This window comes from Haliotis rubra, unplaced genomic scaffold (genome assembly GCF_003918875.1).
Source record: "Haliotis rubra isolate DU_JTF1 unplaced genomic scaffold, ASM391887v1 Scf9, whole genome shotgun sequence".
NCBI lineage: Eukaryota > Metazoa > Mollusca > Gastropoda > Lepetellida > Haliotidae > Haliotis > Haliotis rubra.
Window position 1 is genome coordinate 3109237 of NW_025767634.1, and position 21839 is coordinate 3131075.

General features: G+C 38.5%; 1 protein-coding gene across 3 annotated transcripts; it reads left to right on the forward strand.

The window, feature by feature from the left end:
- Positions 1-625: 625 nt before the first annotated feature.
- LOC124263784 (sodium-coupled monocarboxylate transporter 1-like) lies at positions 626-18326 on the forward strand. 3 transcript variants are annotated; one of them, XM_046698491.1, is made up of 16 exons: positions 965-1038; positions 1627-1967; positions 2284-2349; positions 2924-2975; positions 3641-3708; positions 4430-4584; positions 5232-5372; positions 5989-6121; positions 8415-8503; positions 9150-9265; positions 10068-10135; positions 10455-10541; positions 12730-12944; positions 13484-13584; positions 16909-17027; positions 17761-18326. In XM_046698491.1, exons 3-16 carry the CDS (start codon positions 2293-2295, stop codon positions 17935-17937), a joined length of 1578 nt encoding a protein of 525 aa, XP_046554447.1. In that variant the 5' UTR covers positions 965-1038; positions 1627-1967; positions 2284-2292; the 3' UTR covers positions 17938-18326. The 3 variants fall into 3 exon arrangements, 2 of the variants coding, with proteins under 2 accessions (XP_046554446.1, XP_046554447.1); XM_046698490.1 differs by lacking the exon at positions 1627-1967 and having other exon boundaries at positions 626-1038; XR_006894934.1 differs by lacking the exons at positions 1627-1967; positions 13484-13584; positions 16909-17027; positions 17761-18326 and adding an exon at positions 10955-11657 and having other exon boundaries at positions 626-1038; positions 12730-12838.
- Positions 18327-21839: the final 3513 nt, after the last annotated feature.

A 21839-nucleotide genomic window follows, 5' to 3' on the forward strand; every position in this document is an offset into this window, starting at 1 on the left:
CCTCCAAATTGCACAGGCCTGACTCACAGTTTGCATAATGCAGTGGGTTCGTAACGCTCTAGTAACATTCTTATAATTTTTTCAGTATGCAGTCTCAATAGCTCCAGGTGCACATAATGTGCTATTACGTGCATGCAATAGAGATCATGTATTTCTGAAGCGAATGTCATTCTACCCTTCAAACCTGGTGTGTATACGCTTGGAGAGTTTTTTATTATTCCGATGGACGGTTTATTCGCCTTCTTTTGTCAACATAGTTAATGCATAAAGGGCTACCGTAAAGTGCTATTTATCTACAATAATAAATTCAGTTATTTACTGCCAGCTTAAAGACAAAGAGTCACAGTTTGAATAAGAGAGACGTTGTTCCTAGAAATGTGGTTAAACACATCTAAGCCAGTTAATTAGCATGGATTGGCAATTTAACGCTGTTAAATACCCATGAACAGATTAAATAATTTAATTTTATACAAACAGTTTTGGGCGGTTATACACTGGCAAACGCGTTAGTGCAGCTCCAAAGAGAAAAAAATATGCGTCTATCATTACATATATGTAACTACATATTGCTCATGCAGTGAACCAGTACAGTCTCAAAGTTGAAGCTATAACTAGGGCGCCTAAACCCGATTGCTTCGGTTGACACGCTCTCACCTGGTACGGCGTCTCAACACCATGGAGGACTACAGCATCTTCACCGGCAAAACGAAAACGTTTTCTGTCGTTGACTATGTCCTATTCGGCCTGACATTATTCATATCTGCAAGTATTGGACTTGTGTACGCCATCATAGACCGCAAGAAACTAAGCTCCAAGGAGTACCTGTTTGGGGGACGGCAGATGTCAGTAATACCCGTCGCCTTGTCACTGCTGGTGACATTTCTATCTGCCATTACGCTTCTGGGAACGCCGGCCGAGATGTACAGATACACGACAATGTATTGGTATCTGTGTTTATCGTTTGTATTCGCGATTGTGCTCTCAGTCGTACTATTTGTCCCATTCTTCTACAAACTGGGGATAACAAGTGTCTTCCAGGTAATATTCCAGCATTCTGTTTACATGGAAATTTATTCAATTGGAAGATTTCAACATATTAATGTGAAAGTGTTGTCTTAATGGCAAACGTTTATTCCTGGGGATTTCATAGCGTACTAATACTGGACAATTGCCTGTCTGGTTTTGTTTTAGCATAGTAATACTGATAAATTGTCTGTATCCAAAGTATATTCCAGGCAAAGTTTCAGCATTCTGACATTGATAAAATATCTCTGTCAGAAGTATATTCCAGGTAAAGTTTCAGCATTCTGACATTGATAAAATATCTCTGTCAGATGTATATTCCAGGTAAGTTTCAGCATTCTGACATTGATAAATTATTTCTGTCAGAAGAATATTCCAGGTAAAGTTTCAGCATTCTGACATTGATAAATTATCTCTGTCAGATGTATATTCCAGGTAAAGTTTCAGCATTCTGACATTGATAAATTATCTCTGTCAGATGTATATTCCAGGTAAAGTTTCAGCATTCTGACATTGATAAATTAACTCTGTCAGAAGTATATTCAAGGTAAAGTTTCAACATGCTAACATGGATAGAATATATGTATCCAAAGTATATTCCAGGTAAAGTTTCAACATGCAAACATGGATAGAATATCTGTATCCAAAGTATATTCCAGGCAAAGTTTCAACATGCAAACATGGATAGAATATCTGTATCCAAAGTATATTCCAGGCAAAGTTTCAACATGCAAACATGGATAGAATATCTGTATCCAAAGTATATTCCAGGTAAAGTTTCAACATGCAAACATGGATAGAATATCTGTATCCAAAGTATACTGTATTCCAGGTAAAGTTTCAACATGCAAACATGGATAGAATATCTGTATCCAAAGTATATTCCAGGTAAAGTTTCAACATGCAAACATGGATAGAATATCTGTATCCAAAGTATATTCCAGGTAAAGTTTCAACATGCAAACATGGATAGAATATCTGTATCCAAAGTATTTTCCAGATTAGGTTTTAGCATCCTCACACTGATAAATTCCCATGTACATCATCTAGTCCCTTTGGTGATTGTAGTTTCAGCATACCGTGAATGACAAATTGTCAGTTACAGGGGAGTACCAATACCATACCAATGTTCATAATGCCTTCAGAATCCTTCCAAATCATTCTGATGATCCGCACATAATAAATTAATGAGTTGTACACGTACATTGTATTAGAAAATAAAGTCAAAATATATAACTGATTATTTGATGTTTGTTTCAGTATCTGGAAATGAGGTTCAACAAAATTGTTCGGACAATGGCGGTGATACTCTTCATGTTCCCAACTGTGAGTATGTATGTATGTATGTATGTATGTGTGTGTGTGTGTGTGTGTGTGTGTATGTATGTATGTATGTATGTATGTATGTATGTATGTATGTATGTATGTATGTATGTATGTATGTATGTATGTATGTATGTGCATGCATGATGTTTCAACGCTACCACTAATTGTGTGTTTCCATAGCGAATAGACCGCCTCCGTGGTGTAGTAGTTAAGCGTCCACCCGAAGAGCGGAAGGTCGCAGGTTTGATCCCCGACCGCGTCATACCTAAAGACGTTAAAATATGGTACTTGTTGGTCCCTGCCTGGCGCTCGGCATTAATGGGTTCAACAAGGACTGGTCGGCTCGGAGTCAGTATATTGTATCTGAGTGGGGTATTCATGCTTCACTGCGGCATGGTATCTCATTGGGCTAGCACTATTACAACAGTTTAAGTCTGGGCTAGTACAAACAGCCGCACATACACATACACACGCATGCACGTCGTCAAATGAGCGAAATATTCTCAAGCACGACGTAAAACCCACTTCCACCTCACCTCACCACAGTGAATATGTTGCGTTTTTTCCATTTCAGATTATATACGTGTCGTTTGTATTGTACGCCCCTAGCCTTGCATTCAATGCAGGTAAGCAAGGAATATGCATTTGCCAGCCTGCTCGTATATCCGTATAGCCATACCTGAAACATAATTATCATATATCTATATGGTCATTTGCAGAGGATAAACTTTCTTTCTTGTGATGGGTATTGTCATGGATGGTATCACAATCCGATAATTATGCACATGAAGACATGTCTCACAATACACTTTTTATTCCTAATATATGATATGTATATACGAAGCGCCCGGGTGTGATGATGCATGTTGCCATAACCATCACTTATTGCTATTTGTGTTTCTCGGCATACTGTTGTTTTCATCTGACATGGTACAGTGCTTCAAGAATGATTAGCGTGAGAGTCTGTTCTTTACCACACTGAAAGCTGAGTATTAGTTTTCGTTGTTGAACAACACACTATTCTATCCACATTAAAAGCTGAGTTTAGTTTACAAAATCTGACATTGTTGAATATTCTGTGACACTGATTCAACGACACCAGTTTTCGGAATTGTGTTTGACATCTGAAATATCAGTATTAATTTGTAGTATTCAGATTCTTTGCAATACTTTCGAAAGCTTTTTAAAATCACCAATCGCCATAATAGTATAAACCCGTTCAATATTCCTGCAAATTTGACTTTCATTATAGAGTGCATTAATTTTGTATTTCGTTTTCTACTCCTTACAGTGACAGGACTTGACCTTTGGGGTTCGGTCGTTGCTATAGGTGCTATAGCTACTATTTACACAACACTAGTAAGTAGTTCAAGTTAACAGTAATATCTTTCTTGTCCAGGAAAAAACATATTTCTTGCACAGCCATAAAACAACCTAGTAGCATTGGCGCACAGGTAACACTGGTCTTTCATTGTTATGTAAACATCGTTATCTTTATTGATGACTGGTCTAGTTGTCTTGGGTGTCCGGACCTCAACATGCCCAAAATGAAAGGTTATGCAACATTCCCTAAGACCTTGAATAATGTAAAGTCATCATTTGGAATAGCATATTGTCACGTATTTAAACAGTATCGTTCAATTACTTAGCTCATATGAATGCTATTGAGTGATTTAATTAGAGGGCAGAAACGAATTAGCATTGACAATTGTCTTGTATAAGTGGTTATACTACTACCCCATGCTTGAAATGTACAGTTACGTTTAACAGGATCAGTGATTGGTGACTGTCATGGTATCCAATTGCGTAGGTCGATGCTCATCATGTCAGTCACTGGATTGTCTGGTATAGACTCGATTATTAACAGAAGCCGTCGTATAGCTGGAAAAATGCTGAGCTGAGTGTGGCGTTAACAACCTGCAAGCCAACAAACAAACAAAACTAACAGTTAACCATGTTACCTATCAATTACAATTACCCATCTTTCATTATCCTGGTCTACTAATGAAAAACGTTATCTACACCACAACATTTAAACATCCCCTTTGATTGGTTACTGATGACTGGTATTGTTCTCCAGGGTGGCATGAAGGCTGTGTTGTGGACTGACAGTTTCCAAGCGGTGGTGATCCTTGCAGGCTTGCTGGCAGTGCTCATCCAAGGTTCCATGCTCATGGGCGGCTTCAGTAACGCTTGGGAAATTGCTGCTAACCGGTCTAGGATCAACTTTCATGAGCAAGTTTACTATCAGAATCATTTGCGTGCGTGCGTGCGTGCGTGCGTGAGTGAGTGAGTGAGTGAGTTTGTGTACCCCTCTAATAAATGTTTATTGGCACGGCTCCCAAGGCCGAACGCTATGAATGCCCAATGCCATTTAGAAAGTGGTCAAATGTAACATATGCTTTATTTGGGATTACACTTTCTCAGCGTGCTTGCGATTAGGGTGTGGATTCGAATCCTGGACGGTATCCAACCCAATATAAAAAGTACTAGAATTTGTACTTTACTGAATAAGTGTAATCCCAAATAAAACATATGTTACAAATTTTAAGGAAGAATAGTTGTGTGCCAACACTCCACTGTTCACACATTAGGTGCATGTAAGTCTTATTGTTGATTAGTTATTTGAAGCACATTACCTCACAGAACGTCAATGTTGAGAAAAGTAAGATGTCCAATATTCATGACGTTACAACTTGAACTTGAAATTTGGGATTTTCCCTTCTGAAATATATGTATTTATGCATGTATGTATGCATGTATGTATGTATATAGCTGGAGCTGGAAAGTTTAGCAAACAAACAAAGATGGAACTAAGGAGATGTGGGGCTGTGAAATTAGAAAATGGCTTTTGACAGGTCATACAACTTTTATCTCTCCAGTTTTGACCCCGACCCTACAACTCGACACTCCTTCTGGTCTATAGTGTTTGGTGGTGGTTTCGTCTGGCTGAGTCTCTATGGCGCGAGCCAGGCCCAAATCCAGAGAGCACTCTCCTGTCCGACCCCAAGGAAGGCTCAACTGTAAGAAATCCTTTTTTGTGTGTTTAATAAGCGACAGAGCGAATGAGTTGCATTGAAATAACTAAATCTGTTGCATCAAGATGTTATTGCCATGACATGACTGAAATGCTGTTCAGATCGGCTTTGAACCCAATCGTATTATTTTAGGAGTTTTGCAAAAAAATGTAAACCGTGTGTGCTTAACGTGGAAAACTGTGCTTAGTGTGGGTCAGTGTTGAATAACCAATGATCACACTCACAGGAAACCATAATGCATTCGACAAAATCAGGATTTCCCCTCGGGACTATACTAGCCACAAAAAGTAACTATGTTCTGTAAATTTCTTTCTAAATTAGAAAATATAACACTGAAAACCCTCTGTGTAGAATACAATAGGTGGGTATTGATACCATAAGAAGCCGACAGAACAGTATTTGTAAGGTCCATGACGTTACGTCACGAAACGGAGCATATTTCTTCAATTCAATTCCCTAAATCATTGGTTTACATATGTATTTGTATATACATGTAGTTTCAATATATGTTTTGATTTCTTTTGTCCCTTGTTTCCTTTTGTGGCTAGTACATCGGATCGCAACACCATCGGACACTTATCATTTCCACTCCCATTTACAGGGCTATGTTGATAAACTTGCCAGGACTTATCTTCATCGTCAGCCTGTGCTGCATGATCGGCATCGTCATGTTCGCCTTCTACGCCGACTGTTACCCGTTAAAATTCAACAACCTCATCTTCAGCTCAGATCAGGTAAGTGTGACTTACGTATGCCTTGTACTGTAATCTGATGAAATTCAACAACCTCATCTTCAGCTCAGATCAGGTAAGTGTGACTTACGTATGACTTGTACTGTAATCTGATGAAATTCAACAACCTCATCTTCAGCACAGATCAGGTAAGTGTGACTTACGTATGCCTTGTACTGTAATCTGATGAAATTCAACAACCTCATCTACAGCACACATCAGGTAGGTGTGACTTACGTATGCCTTGTGCTGTAATCTGATAAAATTCAACAACTTCATCTTCACCACAGATGAGGTACGTTTGACTTATGTATGCCTTGTATTGTAATCTGATAAAATTCATCAACCTCATTTTCAGCACGGATCACAGAATACGCATACCTTAAAGGCGATATACAGTAAACTATAAACATGAGATTATTTTATATACAAAGCATATAACGCATGTTTAATCAAGCATCTTAACCACACACATCTAGAGGCAATATGAGAAACAAACAAATGTTACAAATTACTAGCATTCTCCAAAGCATTACCATTCAGTGATAACGATGACAACGTTGAATTTCGTTCCGAGTCCTATTCCAAGTCAATAGCTTTGACAGCTGCGGGAAAAGCGATGCCAAGCTATTAGCATAAGTCATAATGCTGGTGGAAGCCGCGGTAGCTGAGTGGGTTAGGTGTCTGATTTTGTGTGCTGGCGATTAGATGCCTGACTCAGAGGATGTGGGTTCCAATCCCGGATGGGACTCCACCCAACAAAAGTACTAGAGTCTGTACTTTACAAAGAAAGTGTAATCCCAAATATAACATATGTTATATATTGACCATTTTCTGAGTGGCATTTTTTTTGTTCATCGCATTTATTAGCGTAAGGCTGCAACCATTGTGTTTGTGCATATGTTATATATTGATATTATCATAGCATTGTGACGTCATAAGCATTGTGACGTCACGGCCAGAGTTAACAGTTACGGTTCAGTTTTACCTGATGATGGGGCCAGAACAAGCCCTGAAACGTTGTACTCGAGAATAAAAGAAAGATGTAAATGAAAAATCTCTATGTTCATCGAATATTACGCATTAATTGTATTGTCAACTGATGGTTGGTCTATCTGATAGTGCCTTATAAACAGTTGTATATAATATGTACTTCAGTTAATACTAGCAAGATATTAGTTACTGTCATTTAGCTTAATTCATGCACTATTCTTGTTTACAAACATCCAGCATTGTAACATTCACTACCATGACACAAAATGATAAATGAAGTCAACACATCATATCTATCTAAAAGCGAATAAATGCAAACATTGTTACATTCAAACTTCCCTGCCATATTACAATTTCTCTGAACGTGAAATTTACACTTGTGAAAAATTAAACAGCTTTTCGTCATACAACTTTCCTAGATTAATAGATGTTTCAGAATTTGACTAAAACAATTGTCTTTGTTCGTCTCAGAAACGGGATTCATGCTTTCAACCCCGTATCCCATTCTACAGTAAGATGTTCTTATTATGTCAACAATTGTCTTTGTTCGACTCAGAAATAGGATTCATGCTTTTAACACCGTATCATTTATCAAACTCACTCACTCACTCACTCTTATTATGTCAACAATAAGGCCCGGGTTCGAATCCCGGTTGAGACACCAACATTTGTGACCTGGGTCTCATACTGTGCTGTGTCCCTGGGCAAGGCACTTCGTCCACATTGCACTCAGTCCACCCAGCTGTTCAAAATGGGTACCTGAAAAGCGGATGTACGGACCTATACGGTCGCGCTTAGCGCTTAGTAGCAGCTTTGAAAGTACAATTCTGTCAGGGTAATAATGTAACGCCAGAGAGCAGCATCGTGTTGGATTCTAGGCGCAAAAGTTAGCATTATTATTATTTTGTAATTGTCTTTGTTCGACTCAGAAACGGGATTCATGCTTTTAACACCGTATCCAATTCTACAGTAAGATGTTCTTATTATGTCAACAATTGTCTTTGTTCGACTCAGAAATGGGATTCATGCTTTTAACACCGTATCCAATTCTACAGTATGATGTTCCTATTATGCCTCTGTTGCCCCTCTCCCGAAAATGTTACGTTTGTTCACTTTCTAAATGTCATTGTGTATTCATAGCTTCGAAGATTTCATTCAACAAATTTCCATTAAATATAACGTGAGTGAATGTAGATTGACGCCGCTGTTAGCAATGACTGTGCCCTATATACAACTGACTCTGTGTGATTTCATAGTTTCATAGTATCGCCGAGATCATCGTGTTTCACATCCCATGTTGCAGCTGCTGCCTCTGTTTGTCATGGACACTCTCAGCCAGTTCCAAGGACTGCCCGGAGTCTTTGTCTCGTGCATCTTCAGCGGAAGTCTGAGGTAAAGGGTTTACCCTTGCTAATGACACACCTCGTTATTCCGAACCCTCAGGCTGTTAATTCGTAATACCATCCTTCTTGGAGATTCCTGTTCGGGAACGTGGCATGTATGCTAAGTATATTTCACACTACTTCGTATGCATGATCGTTAAACAAGTTGCTTCTTAGTACGGACGATTTCAGGGAAACAGAGGTGTCCAGTCTATCCAAGTTTCACTGTATTACACTGGATGGTTGTGTGACTGTAAACCTTCCTGGTTTGAGTACTTTACGTGTAACTGGGAATAAATTAGAATGCTCACTATGCCGAAAACTGAGATAATACTACTGCTACTTATAACAACAAACAAACTATGTCATTTTGATCAATCATTTACGTTTTTTAATCATCTGTCCCTTTTCACACAATGTAATTGACAAGATTCGTAGATAGACATGGCAAATATACAAACCTAACATTGCTCTCATTGCCTGAGGTTGTGCACCTCCAAGACCGGTGACAGTCTTTGGGAGAGTACTGGGGTTTGCTACCTGCGTCATGCAGAAGCCAGTGTTGAGCCGCAAAGATCTTGGTGGTGGGTTCGACTAGGCAGCGTTTCGTGTACAACATGTCCCTCATAGAGTACTGGTATTGAAATGTGTTACAGCACTCTGTCATCCACCCTGAACGCTATGGGCGCCGTCATACCACATGATCTGATCCAACCGTTTTGCTGTAAGAAACTGTCTGACAGGAGTATGACCATTCTCTCCAAGGTCACGGGTAAGTGCATGTTCTGTGTTGATACCTTATATAGGATACTGAGTAAAATACTGTGCATGATACAGATACTGTTTATGATACTGTGTAGAATACTCTGCAGGATACTGCTTAGAAGACTGTGTTGGATACTGTTTACGATTCTGTTTACGATACTCAATGGGTTATGTAAGATACTGTCTAGGATTGTGTGTAGGATACTGTTTACGGAGCTGTCAAGGGTACTTTGTAGGATACTGTTTAGAATACTGCGTAGGATACCATGTAGAATACTGTTTAGGATTCTGTTTAGGGTTTTGTGTAGGATACTGTGTAGAAAACCCTGTAGGATACTGTGTAGGATGCATTGTAGAATACTGTGTAGGTTACTGTGTAGCATACTGTATAGAATACCGTTTAGGATACTGTTTAGAATACTGCGTAGGATACTATGTAAAATACTGTTTAGGATTCCGTTTGGAGATTGGTACAGGATACTGTGCAGAATACTGTGCAGAATACTATGTAGAAAATCCTGTTGGATACTGCCCAGAATACTCAGAAGGATACTGTGTAGGATAGTATTAAGAATCATGTGTAGGATACTGAGAAAGATAGTTTGAAGAATACTCAGAAGGATACTGTGTAATATAGTTTGCAGAATACTGCATAGGATACTATGAAGGATAGTTTGAAGAATACTGTGAAGGATATTTTGTAGGATACTGTGAAAGATACTTTGATGGATACTGTGTATGATCCTGCTTATTATACTATTTGTTTTAATGTACAGCGGCGTGACACGTAATATCCGTTTATTTTACAGTGTTCGTTATGGGTGGTGTGACAATAGCTTGTTCATATGGCGTGGCTCAGTTGGGGAGCGTCCTTCAGGTAAAATAACTCGTAATATGTGTACGATAATGTTCTCTTCTTGAGAACACCAGTAACCCGTTCATTTACTGTCAACAAACACAGACGGGGCCTCCATTACCATGAATTCCCGACAAAAGGTTGCATATGAGTGCCGTTCTTTAATGACGTAAAATCTTCCGAACGTAAACATCCCTCATACTTCAAGATTGTAAAAGTTCCACTTTTATTGTCATACTATTAAAATGCGTTTCGACGGGATAACTATTTTCGTGTAAACTTCCATAATAGCTTTTATATAAGTCATTGTTTGATTTATATCAGTGTGTTTACCCTTCAGGCAACGTATGCTGTAACAAGCGTCCTGGATGGGCCTGTGTTCGGAATCTTTATTTTGGGAATGTTCTTTCCGTGGGCGAACTCTTGGGTAAGTCCTGATACCAACGGAAAAAAGTAACTCTGCTCAGTGTAACGTTCACTGATAATAAATGTATTCTGAATATAAATAATTCCAAGAGCGTTAAGGTTCGTGGTTTACAATTTGCGCAGTGCAACAGCTGTTGAAAAGCAACGTCTACACACCATGGGTATGCTGCAAACAAGCATTGCGTAAGGCCAAGTTGACAGACATTTTTATGCTTATCAAATGAAAACATCTCACATAACCTGCCACGGGCTGGCAGTCCACGTGTGACGTCACGTCATCAAGACACTGATGTTTCATAGTTCACTACTTCATGAGTTGAGAATAACTATTGCCATAATCGTCAGCAAGACAACAATATTCCATACCATTTTGAACTGCCACCTTTAGAGTTCAGACCATTCCTTGGTATTTAGTGGCAGAACCGAATGGAACCAGTTGAGGGAGCACAACATCCGACCCCGAGTTCCACCGATACATCCAATCGTAGTTTCCTTTCACCATCAGCGCTAGATTGGTGCAGGCATCATCAGCAGCCGGTTGCCCAGCAATCACTAGCAAACTAATGACGTCTAGGGCCATCAGCGTTAAGGTCGACCACCAGTGACAACTCCCTTCTCAGAATCACAGAATCTGTTCTGGCCCTAAAATAGCCAGACGTCCGTTGTTATCCCCAGAGCACAAGGCAGCACGAGTACCTCTGAGTCAAGCTGGGCGACACTGGAATTTGACATGATGAGGGAGTATCCACTGGTTGGACGAACCTCGATTTCTTTTGTTCATATCTGATGGCCGAGCTCAGTTTGGCGTCGGAACAATACTGCATATGCTGATGTGGGTTGCATTTCACCCGACTGTAAACTTGACCTTGTGACGAACAGAATGGATAACGGTCATGGATCACTTACATCCTAGATAGGGTTGTTGTACCACATTTCGATGACCATCCTCTTAACAGAAGGCCAGGACAACAATGCTAGGCTACATCGTTGGTGATTTTCTTACGTCAAAAGCCAATAGCAACTTAAGCTTGCGACAGGAGTCCCGATCTCAGTCGCATACAGCATGTTTTTGACATTAATACGCCAGCCAGATCCTGCGTAGTCACACCCTAGGCAAGTGAGTTTGTTTAAAATTGCCTCTGTTCACCAAGCAGAAAATGTGGTATAAGTCATCATGACTATTAACCTTCTAGCGCCTCAGAGGCAGCTTGTGTTATCCTGGGTAATAATGTCCATCATGTTGCATGTGCTTACAGCATGTCCCGTGAGATCAGCGCCATATAAGTGGCCAAATATTGTTAATATCATCCAGCACAAAATCTTCATGTATTGGCAGGTAAGGGGTGTTATTGAAGTTCGCAGACATTACACAAGATATTGACATTGTGCTAGGTTATTGACATTTGACTTCTTGGGGATTGTAAGCCAGAATTTTGAAATTATTTGCTTCTTTACAGTATTTCTTATCTTTTGAGTAGAAAGCTGCCATTTAATTGTTCATAGAGGGCAATCTATCCGCATAAAATTTTTAATTTATGCTTTGATAAGGCCCTTTACGATGGTTAATGGTAATGATATGAAAAATATGAAGTGTTGCGATACTTTTTCCATGTGTATATTATGTTGATATTGTCAAAAACACAAGATTTTCACCTGTATGTATGACGCACAGTTACCTTTTACCGTTACTATACTTTGCTTGATCATACTCTCAACATACGAAAAACCCTTAAGCTTTGTGATATTTTGTGAGAAAGCAGTCATTATTTCTTAAAATGTTTTGTTCGATAAATGCGCTAGAATCTACACCTAATCACCAATGTTTCCATGACCACGTGAAATTTTAAAATAATGCAACAAAGCTGCACTCTCCTTCCACTGGCTGCGAATAGCTGCACAATTTGTTATGCGGCGTTATGCAATATCCACTCACTCACTCACTCCTAGAGATGTATCCATTAAATGATTGTGTTTTATTCAACCTGGACACCGTGTCCGAGATTAAATATGAAGGTGGTATAATCGTGTGTTAATATTACTTTCAAATTACCTGAGAATAGAATTCAAATCATACATACTGAAAGGTGTACACTGGCAATGCTGTTGTATCATGACATCAGCACCTATAAGGTGTTATAAAAATGCCAGTATAACACAATTATGTTGAGTTTCTAACGTCGCTGTTGTAGGGTGCCATAGTTGGATGTCTGACGTCTCTCGCGATTATGTTATGGATCTGCATAGCGGCGTTCGTCAATAGAGCATTCAATGCCATTCCGTCTGCCGTGTCTGTTATGGGCTGCAACTGGAACATCACAACAACGACGATGACAACGATCGCTACCACAATGTCCACCGTGAACTCAACTGCAGCTGTTAATCTCCCCTTGACGTCAAAGTCAAGGTGAGACTGTATCGGTTCGACATGAAGTGTTCAACTGTCAACTGTTAAAATGTAATGCTTAAACCCTTAGACACATTTCACAGGTTCAGCAGTATTTATTTAAGACGAGAGCTTTCTTTGCACTGGATTGTCTGGTCCAGACTCGATTAGTAATAAACCACCGCCATATAGCTGGAATATTGCTGAGTGCACCGTTAAACAACAAGCAAAAATCCTTTGATAAATCTATTATTTCAGCTGGGTTTAGGGAAAGACGTGCCCAAGATGTAGTGGAAACTAAACATGTGTATCAATTATGTTATTAGAACCAACACGCCAGTTCAAAATTATATCAGATTATGATCAAATGTAATTTCATTTCAATCCTACATGAAATTGTTTGTGCAAGAGAAATTATATGTAAGCTTCAATGCCGTTTAAATGTCAGAGTTACGAACCGTGTCAACGAAGATCGTTAAGTACAGGTAATTAAATCACTTCTGCCGCCCATCATACAAAGTATGTCGGTTACAATAACAAACAAGTATTGTTTTCCACAGTGACCCCTTCTATCCGTTGTACACGTTGTCGTATCTGAACTACACAGCGACGTCGGTTGCAATAGTGGTGATTGTGGGGCTCATCGTCAGCTTCATCACAGGTAACTGGATGACCCCGTCTTTGTGTTTCTAGTACCCCCCGTTGTTTGGTCAAGGCCTACGATGATGGCCTCAGTTGGTACAATCGACCAACGCAATGTTGAAGAAACAATTGACAGTAATAGTTCATCAAAAATGTAATTCATACACAAAAATTATTCATAAAAAAGTTAAGTGTAAGTTAATTGCGTTTTTGTAATCATTAAGTCAAGGTTATGTCAATTTTCCATTCGTTTGACGTTACTATCAGTGAACTGGATTTGTTCAACAGGATGATATTGACATTTGTTAAGTCAATGTCTTAATGCTTTCCTCTTTCACAAATAATAGATATCTCCTCCGCCTATATGTTATCATAATGCACGATGTACGTCTGATTGTACTGAGAAAGAAAAATACGTTCCAATACGACGTGAAATATACCCATGTTCCCCGTACCCCTGATCTTCAGTAATTTATACCAGTATCAAAAGTACGTATTCCGATCATTATTTTAGGGGCGTTGCATTTTGAGTGCTGATCTTGCAATGGACTTTGATTGGCAGCTACTTCCTGTATTTACCGCTTTGATTGACAAGCATTTCCTCTAATTTATACGTATGAATGATGTTGAGAACCTTAAACTTCTAGGTACTTCTTATACGTGCTTCAGTAACCCATGCTTGTCGTAAGAGGCGACTGACAGGATCGAGTGGTCAGGCTCGCTGACTTAGATGTCATCGTATCCCGGTTGCGTAGATCTATTTTCATGCTGTTAATCACTGAATTATCTGGTCCATGACTCGACTGTGAAGAAGAGATAAGGAAAACTTAATCACATTTCCATTGCCTGTGTTTATCCAACAGGTTACACTATATTCGTACGATGAAGGTTACATCACTATGCCCTTCCCCTGTCCAGCAACACCTTTCATTTTCATCACTTTGGGCATGTAGTGGCATTGGCTGATCGTAATACTAAAACACGTTGTTCAACATATAGCTTAATATTGCTGAGTGCGGTGTTAAACAACAACCAATCAACCAGCGCAGGCTGTTGATCACTGGATTGTCTGGTCCAGACCCGATTAGTTACATACCCCCGTCATATAGCTGAAATATTACTGAGTGCGGCGTTAAACAACAAACCAACAAATCCAATCAACACATTGCCTTATTTACCTCTTTCATAGAAAATTCCTGCATGTAATAGTCTTAGGACTTGTGTAAACAAGGTCTTCGGTTTAAAAGGTGCTTTATTTAAAAAAACATGTGGTCAGCATGGTGGCCATTACGCAGAAACCAGAGGACATCACTCTTCTGGCATGTTTTACAATGATGCTACATGTTTACAACTATTTATGCTTATAGCGAATCTCTGTTGGCCACACATTCACCACATAGCACCACACTGCACAGCCATTATATGACTGTAATAAGACCTCAGCCTAGCAGAACTCAAACACCTGCGATGAACCAACGTCTAACCTAGTTCACATGCACCATCAAGTCGAATACCTGTAAGTTAGGACATCTACTTCCAGATGTTTAAAAATATCCGTTTTAATCCAAATTGTATAATTGAAAGCCATAAAAGAGGACATTAAAAGTTGTTCACTGGTCACGAGGGGGGCATGGGTTGATGTATCATCGATAACATCGAGGGTACATCAACCCATGGACCCCGAGGGACCAGTGAACAACGTATTTATCGTACCGAACACCTTAATGTTAATTTTGAATTGTTTGAAGCACGGGTACAATAAAAGTTGTTCACTGGTCACGAGGAGGAGTGAGTGAGTGAGTTAAGATTTAAAGTCACATCGGCAATATTTCAGCCATATCGTGACTAAAACCAGTTCTAAATTTATAATACATACATATAATATATAAAACCCTGTCAACGAAGGACAGTAAAACCACTAGATTATCACAGATTGAGTTAAAACTAGCTAGTATATATCTTTAAAAGTAGAACATTATTTCTGGACAATACAATGTAAAATTGGGCTATGGATCGCCAACAACTGAAGGTAGATCACCATACTAGGGACCATGGGGACTTATAGTGCCTTTAAAACCTGCATGGACCCTAGTTGGATTTACATCACCCTTCAGCCGCTGGCGATTGTAGGACAAGTTTAGCCGAAATTTAAAGGAACAAATATACTACGTTTAAAAATCGGGTAAGCAAAATTTAACTTTGAAAGTTTTGAGGGTACAGCCACTAACAATTTCAGTTACAAATTTAAACTGCCAATAATAAAATATGTATCTATTTACAAATCAGTTAACAAGTCTATTTTTTTTTAAAAGGCAATAATTAAATGAGAACTTATATTACTAAAAAGATCCTTCATAGTTTGTGATTTGAAATAGATATCCCTTGTGATGGAATATTCAACACAGTCAAGCAAGACATGCTTGACCATGATTCTTTCATCACAAGGGATACCAAACGGAGGATCCTCACCTTTTAATAGGTACCCATGAGTATATCTTGTATGGCCAATGCGACATCGTCGCATGATGACCTCTTCAAATCTGGATTGACAACCCAAGTAGATGTAACCAATATGGGGTTTTATTTCATGTAATTTATTAATACCCACCTGGGTGTCCCACTTCTTCTGCCTCAGATCCCGGATGTAAGTTCTAATGCTAGCTTTGTAATCTCACGAGGAGGACATGGGTTGATGTACCCTCGATGTTTGTTTATGTTCCCTGAGCCCGAAGGTACATGAACCCATGGGCCCCAAGGGACCAGTGTACAACGTATTTATCTTACCGAACACCTTAATGTTAATTTTGAATTGTTTGAAGCACGGGTACAAATCTTTCAAGGATATGCTTAATATATGCTACGGAAACTCATGTAATATTGTGGCTAGACAGATCAGATGTGTGTGGGTGAGTGAGTGAATTTAGCTTTAGCAATATTCCAGCAATATCACGGCGGGGGACACCAGAAATGGGCTTCATACATTGTACCCATGTGGGGAATCGAACGGGTTCTACAGTTTGAAGAACCAACGCTTTAACCACTAGTCTAACACACCGTCCCTTGTTTGTAAATAATAGTCTGGACACTCTTGTGATCGAAATCGTCATTAGCATCGATCTACACAAACGAGATACGATAATTATTCAAAGCGGCAGACACAGGAAGCAGAACGTTTCAATTCCAACACTCAAAAGGCCATACCAATTAACATTATGATTGGATATGTGAGATCAAAGTGCATGTAACATTATTATGTTGTCATACTAAGAAATGATTTTAAAACAAGTAAAAGCATGCATAAGATCCGGATAGAATACAAACGCATGACTTTGTTCTTTTTTAGGAAGAACGGACCCCAAAAGCCTGGACCCACGTCTCATATGCCCTCTATTTGACTGCCTCTTCCCCTGTTTGCCAGAGATGATCCTCCGACCTCTCAGATTCGGAGTCAATCACGAAGGGGTATGCTTATGTAGGATTCTACTATGAATTTGGAATTTTTATTGGCGAAATTTAAAGAAATTATTAGACAGCTGCATCACTAAATGCAGATGTTTATATTTGCCTATAGCCTACACTGTCTTCACAACCCCAATGAAGATCCGGGTGAAAAATGGTCTTTAGCTAATCATGCCTGTCGTAAGAGGCGACTAACGGGATCGGGTGGTCAGGCTCACTGACTTGGTTGATGCATGTGATCCTATCCCAATTGCGTCGATCGATCTTCATGACGTTGATCAGTGAAATGTCTTGTCTTGACACGATTATGTACAGACCGCCGTCAGATATCTGGACTATTGCTGAGTGTGGCATTAACCAACACACATAAATCAAGCTGTTGTCGCAATGAACAAATTCGGAGTCCCTGAGAAAGTCTGCCGCTGCCTTCAATGCCGTAATATATTCATTGTTTACATTTGTTACATAAACACAATTAACAAAGAAATGCAATATGGAATTCATCTTCAGTATAAACAACGGGTTTACAATGAATGCATAATATTCTCAGAATATGAATCTCCTCCAGGAAATCTCCCATGTCCTTTAAAATAGATAGTGTACATCTTGAACTTCATGGGTCTCTAAATCATTGCGCCTGCTGGCCCCCAACCACAAATGTAACCGGTATTTAACTAATCTAGGGAGGTTAATTAAAATGACATGTAGAGGGTAATTTGAATCTTTACCTTTTCAGAAATACGACGTAGATGCAACTCCAGAGGTAAATGACAAAGCATCAAAGATGCCTGAGATGACTCCATCTTATGCGGCTGATCGGAAACAGGAACATGGTGATGGCAATTTTCCAATCAAACATGGCGTCACCAACATGGCATATACAGATAATGACATAATTTCTGTTCATCTGTGATACATGCAGATGTGTCCGCTCTAACTTGCAAGCAGTAGCAGTCTTTGATCTGTGTATCCTTTAGCGGTTCTTGTAACAAGACGGATATCTTGTTAGCTTGTTTAAATAGGACCGGTGTTTACCTCGAAACATAACACATAGCTGAACTAATTTTTCTTTGTATGTTGACTGTCTTTTATATGTCTTGTATTACCATTGGTGGTTTATGCATGGCGGTAAGAAATAGATAAGTATGTGCTAAACTGATACCTATTAAACAGAAACTTAAACTTACATTCTACTTGAAAGATTAAACGGCCTATTGAATATACACATACTAACATAGTTAGTCCATAGTCCAGATTAGTTAGTAACTTATAGTCTGTTTGCCGTGAAAACGTACCGGTGAATCGCTTATATTGGTTTGTATTACAAGGGGGTAAGCGCAGTAGTTGGAACAGTGAAACAAATGCACGTGCGGTACGTGATGAGCGTTAACTTAGACCAACCCTACTTGATCGCGGTGTTTCATTTTATGTGCATACCCCCTTGTAATACAAACCAATAATACCGATTTGAAACTATGGTCGTTTGTTAAACAACTTTCATCCCAAGTTGAATAAAATTCTGAGATTTAAATTTTCAAATGGCAAGGTATAATTATGAGGATTCGCAATCTTAATTTCACTTTATTTGATTTACTTTTTTGTTTAAAGTGAAATTCATCGGTACGTATTCACCGCAAACAGACTATAGTTGATAGCTTTCACGATTATGTGTTTGATAATGGAATTTATTACTCACTGCATTGTGTAATATAACATAGTAGATTTATTAAAACTCATTTATTGTGTAATAACGGGCCTATTTGCACATGACAAAAGTAACGTGAACACAAAAACAACAAAATGTCTCGATGTCACGATATTCAAGTGTTCTTTACTCGGTTGTGTGTAATAGCATTTATATAAAAAATAATATGTTGGTTGAAGGTATTTGGTCCTTTTTCATACCCCCTTGTTTATTTTTAAACAATCAAGGTAAATAAACTAATGTTGATAATCATAAATGAAATGTATTCATACGCGTGACCCCTGTTATGACGGCGTAATGCACTCGTTCAGTAAGTTAAAATCTGACATATATTATTTGCTTATGTTGGGTGAGTAATAAATACAAGCTGAACGATGTATGACAGTATTAACTGAATGCAATTATTATTGTGATATAAATACTGTATCTATTATACCTTTTTTGTCCACATAAGTGTTTGCTTTGTAAAAATAGATGAGAGTATAAATGAAAGATAAAAGCTAGGTGTGGTCAGCAAGTGCCGTATATTTGTAACTAAATTTCCTTCATGTACGAGCTTAAAAATGTGAGCCCGAGTGTTCCAAAAACTGGATGAACCTGTCCATTTACGGGTTTGAGATTAACTTATTGTGCTGTGAAAAGACCTTCGCCACATGTCATACTGAGGATACATATGCTTCAGCAGATGGGAGATATTATTTTATGCGGCATTATTTTACGTATTGTACTTCATCATTAATCAGGAAATAAAACATTACAGAAACTACAATAGTCTGAGTGTTTTTGAAACCCTTGTTGACTAATGTACTACATGAATACATAAACAACTGCCATATGGAGTAAACAACTGACATATAGAGTAAACAACTGCCATATAGAGTAAACAACAGACATATAGAGTAAACAACTGACATATAGAGTAAACAACTGACATATAGCAAATCGAGTAAACAACTGACATAGAGAGTAAACAACTGACATATGGAGTAGACAACTGACATATAGCAAATCGAGTAAACAACTGACATATCGAGTAAACAACTGACACATATAGTAAACAACTGACATATTGAGTAAACAACTGACATATCGAGTAAACAACTGACACATAGAGTAAACAACTGACACATAGAGTAAACAACTGACATATAGAGTAAACAACTGACACATAGAGTAAACAACTGACATATAGCCATATCGTAAACAACTGACACATAGAGTAAACAACTGACACATAGAGTAAACAACTGACATATCGAGTAAACAACTGACATAAAGAGTAAACAACTGACACATAGAGTAAACAACTGACATATCGAGTAAACAACTGACATATCGAGTAAACAACTGACATATCGAGTAAACAACTGGCACATCGAGTAAACAACTGACACATAGAGTAAACAACTGACATATCGAGAAAACAACTGACATATCGAGTAAACAACTGACACATCGAGTAAACAACTGACATATCGAGTAAACAACTGACATATCGAGTAAACAACTGACATATAGAGTAGTAAAGTAAACAACTGACATATCGAGTAAACAACTGACATATCGAGTAAACAACTGACATATCGAGTAAACAACTGACACATAGAGTAAACAACTGACATAAAGAGTAAACAACTGACATATCGAGCAAACAACTGACATATAGAGTAAACAACACACATATAGAGTAAACAACACACATATAGAGTAAACAACTGACATATCGAGTAAACAACTGACATATAGAGTAAACAACTGACATATAGCAAATCGAGTAAACAACTGACATATAGAGTAGACAACTGACATAGCAAATCGAGTAAACAACTGACGTATAGAGTAAACAACTGACACATAGAGTAAACAACTGACATATAGAGTAAACAACTGCCATATCGAGTAAACAACTGACACATAGAGTAAACAACTGACATATCGAGTAAACAACTGACATATCGAGTGAACAACTGACACATATAGTAAACAACTGACATATAGAGTAAACAACTGCCATATCGAGTAAACAACTGACACATAGAGTAAACAACTGACATATCGAGTAAACAACTGACATATCGAGTAAACAACTGACACATAGAGTAAACAACTGACACATAGAGTAAACAACTGACATATCGAGTAAACAATTGACACATAGAGTAAACAACTGACACATAGAGTAAACAACTGACATATCGAGTAAACAACTGACATATAGAGTAAACAACTGACATATAGAGTAAACAACTGACATATCGAGTAAACAACTGACATATAGAGTAAACAACTGACATATCGAGAAAACAACTGACATATACATATGTAGACCGGTATATACCGGCACAGTATCTCGCGATTCGAATCCCAAATCTGAATATTTTTTCCATATTCGGGATTCGAATCCCGAATCTGAATTTTTTTCAGATTCGATATTTTTGCACAATCGACACTCGGCATTCGGTATTTGAACTCTTATATTTCACCCCCCTTCTAATGTACTAGGCGCTCGTTGTATACCTGGGTAACTTGAAAACATAAACAACCAAACTATAGTTTCCAATATTTCAACCTCAAATCTGAGTTTTCTCAACATTCGGGTTTTGGGATTTGAATCCCGAATCTGAATATATTTTTCAGATTCGGGATTCGAATCCCCAATCTGAATATTTTTCCATCTTCGGGATTCGAATCCCGAATCTTAATTCTTTTTACAGATTCGGTATTTTTGCACATTCGACACTCGGCATTCGGTATTTGAACTCTTATATTTAATCCCCCTTCTTAATGTACTAGGTGCTCGTTGTGTACCTGGGTAACTTAAAATCATAAACAACCAAACTACAGTTTCCGATATTTTAACAGTTTTCTCAACATTCGGGTTTCGGGATTCGAATCCCGAATCTGAAAAAATATTCAGATTAGGGATTCAAATCCCGAAACCCGAATGTTGAGAAAACTCAGATTGGAGGTTAAAATATCGGAAACCGTAGTTACCCCGGTATACAACGAGCACCTAGTACTTTAGAAGGGGGGTGAAATATAAGAGTTCAAATACGGAATGCCGAGTGTCGAATGTGCAAAAATACCGAATCTGAAAAAAATTCAGATTC

Coding starts and splice junctions, on each gene's coding strand:
- LOC124263784 (XM_046698490.1), top strand. CDS start 676: ATGGAGGACTACAGCATCTTCACCGGCAAAACGAAAACGTTTTCTGTC. Junction 3,709..4,429: donor CTACTATTTACACAACACTA/GTAAGTAGTTCA, acceptor ATTGTTCTCCAG/GGTGGCATGAAGGCTGTGTT. Junction 10,542..12,729: donor TTCCGTGGGCGAACTCTTGG/GTAAGTCCTGAT, acceptor TCGCTGTTGTAG/GGTGCCATAGTTGGATGTCT.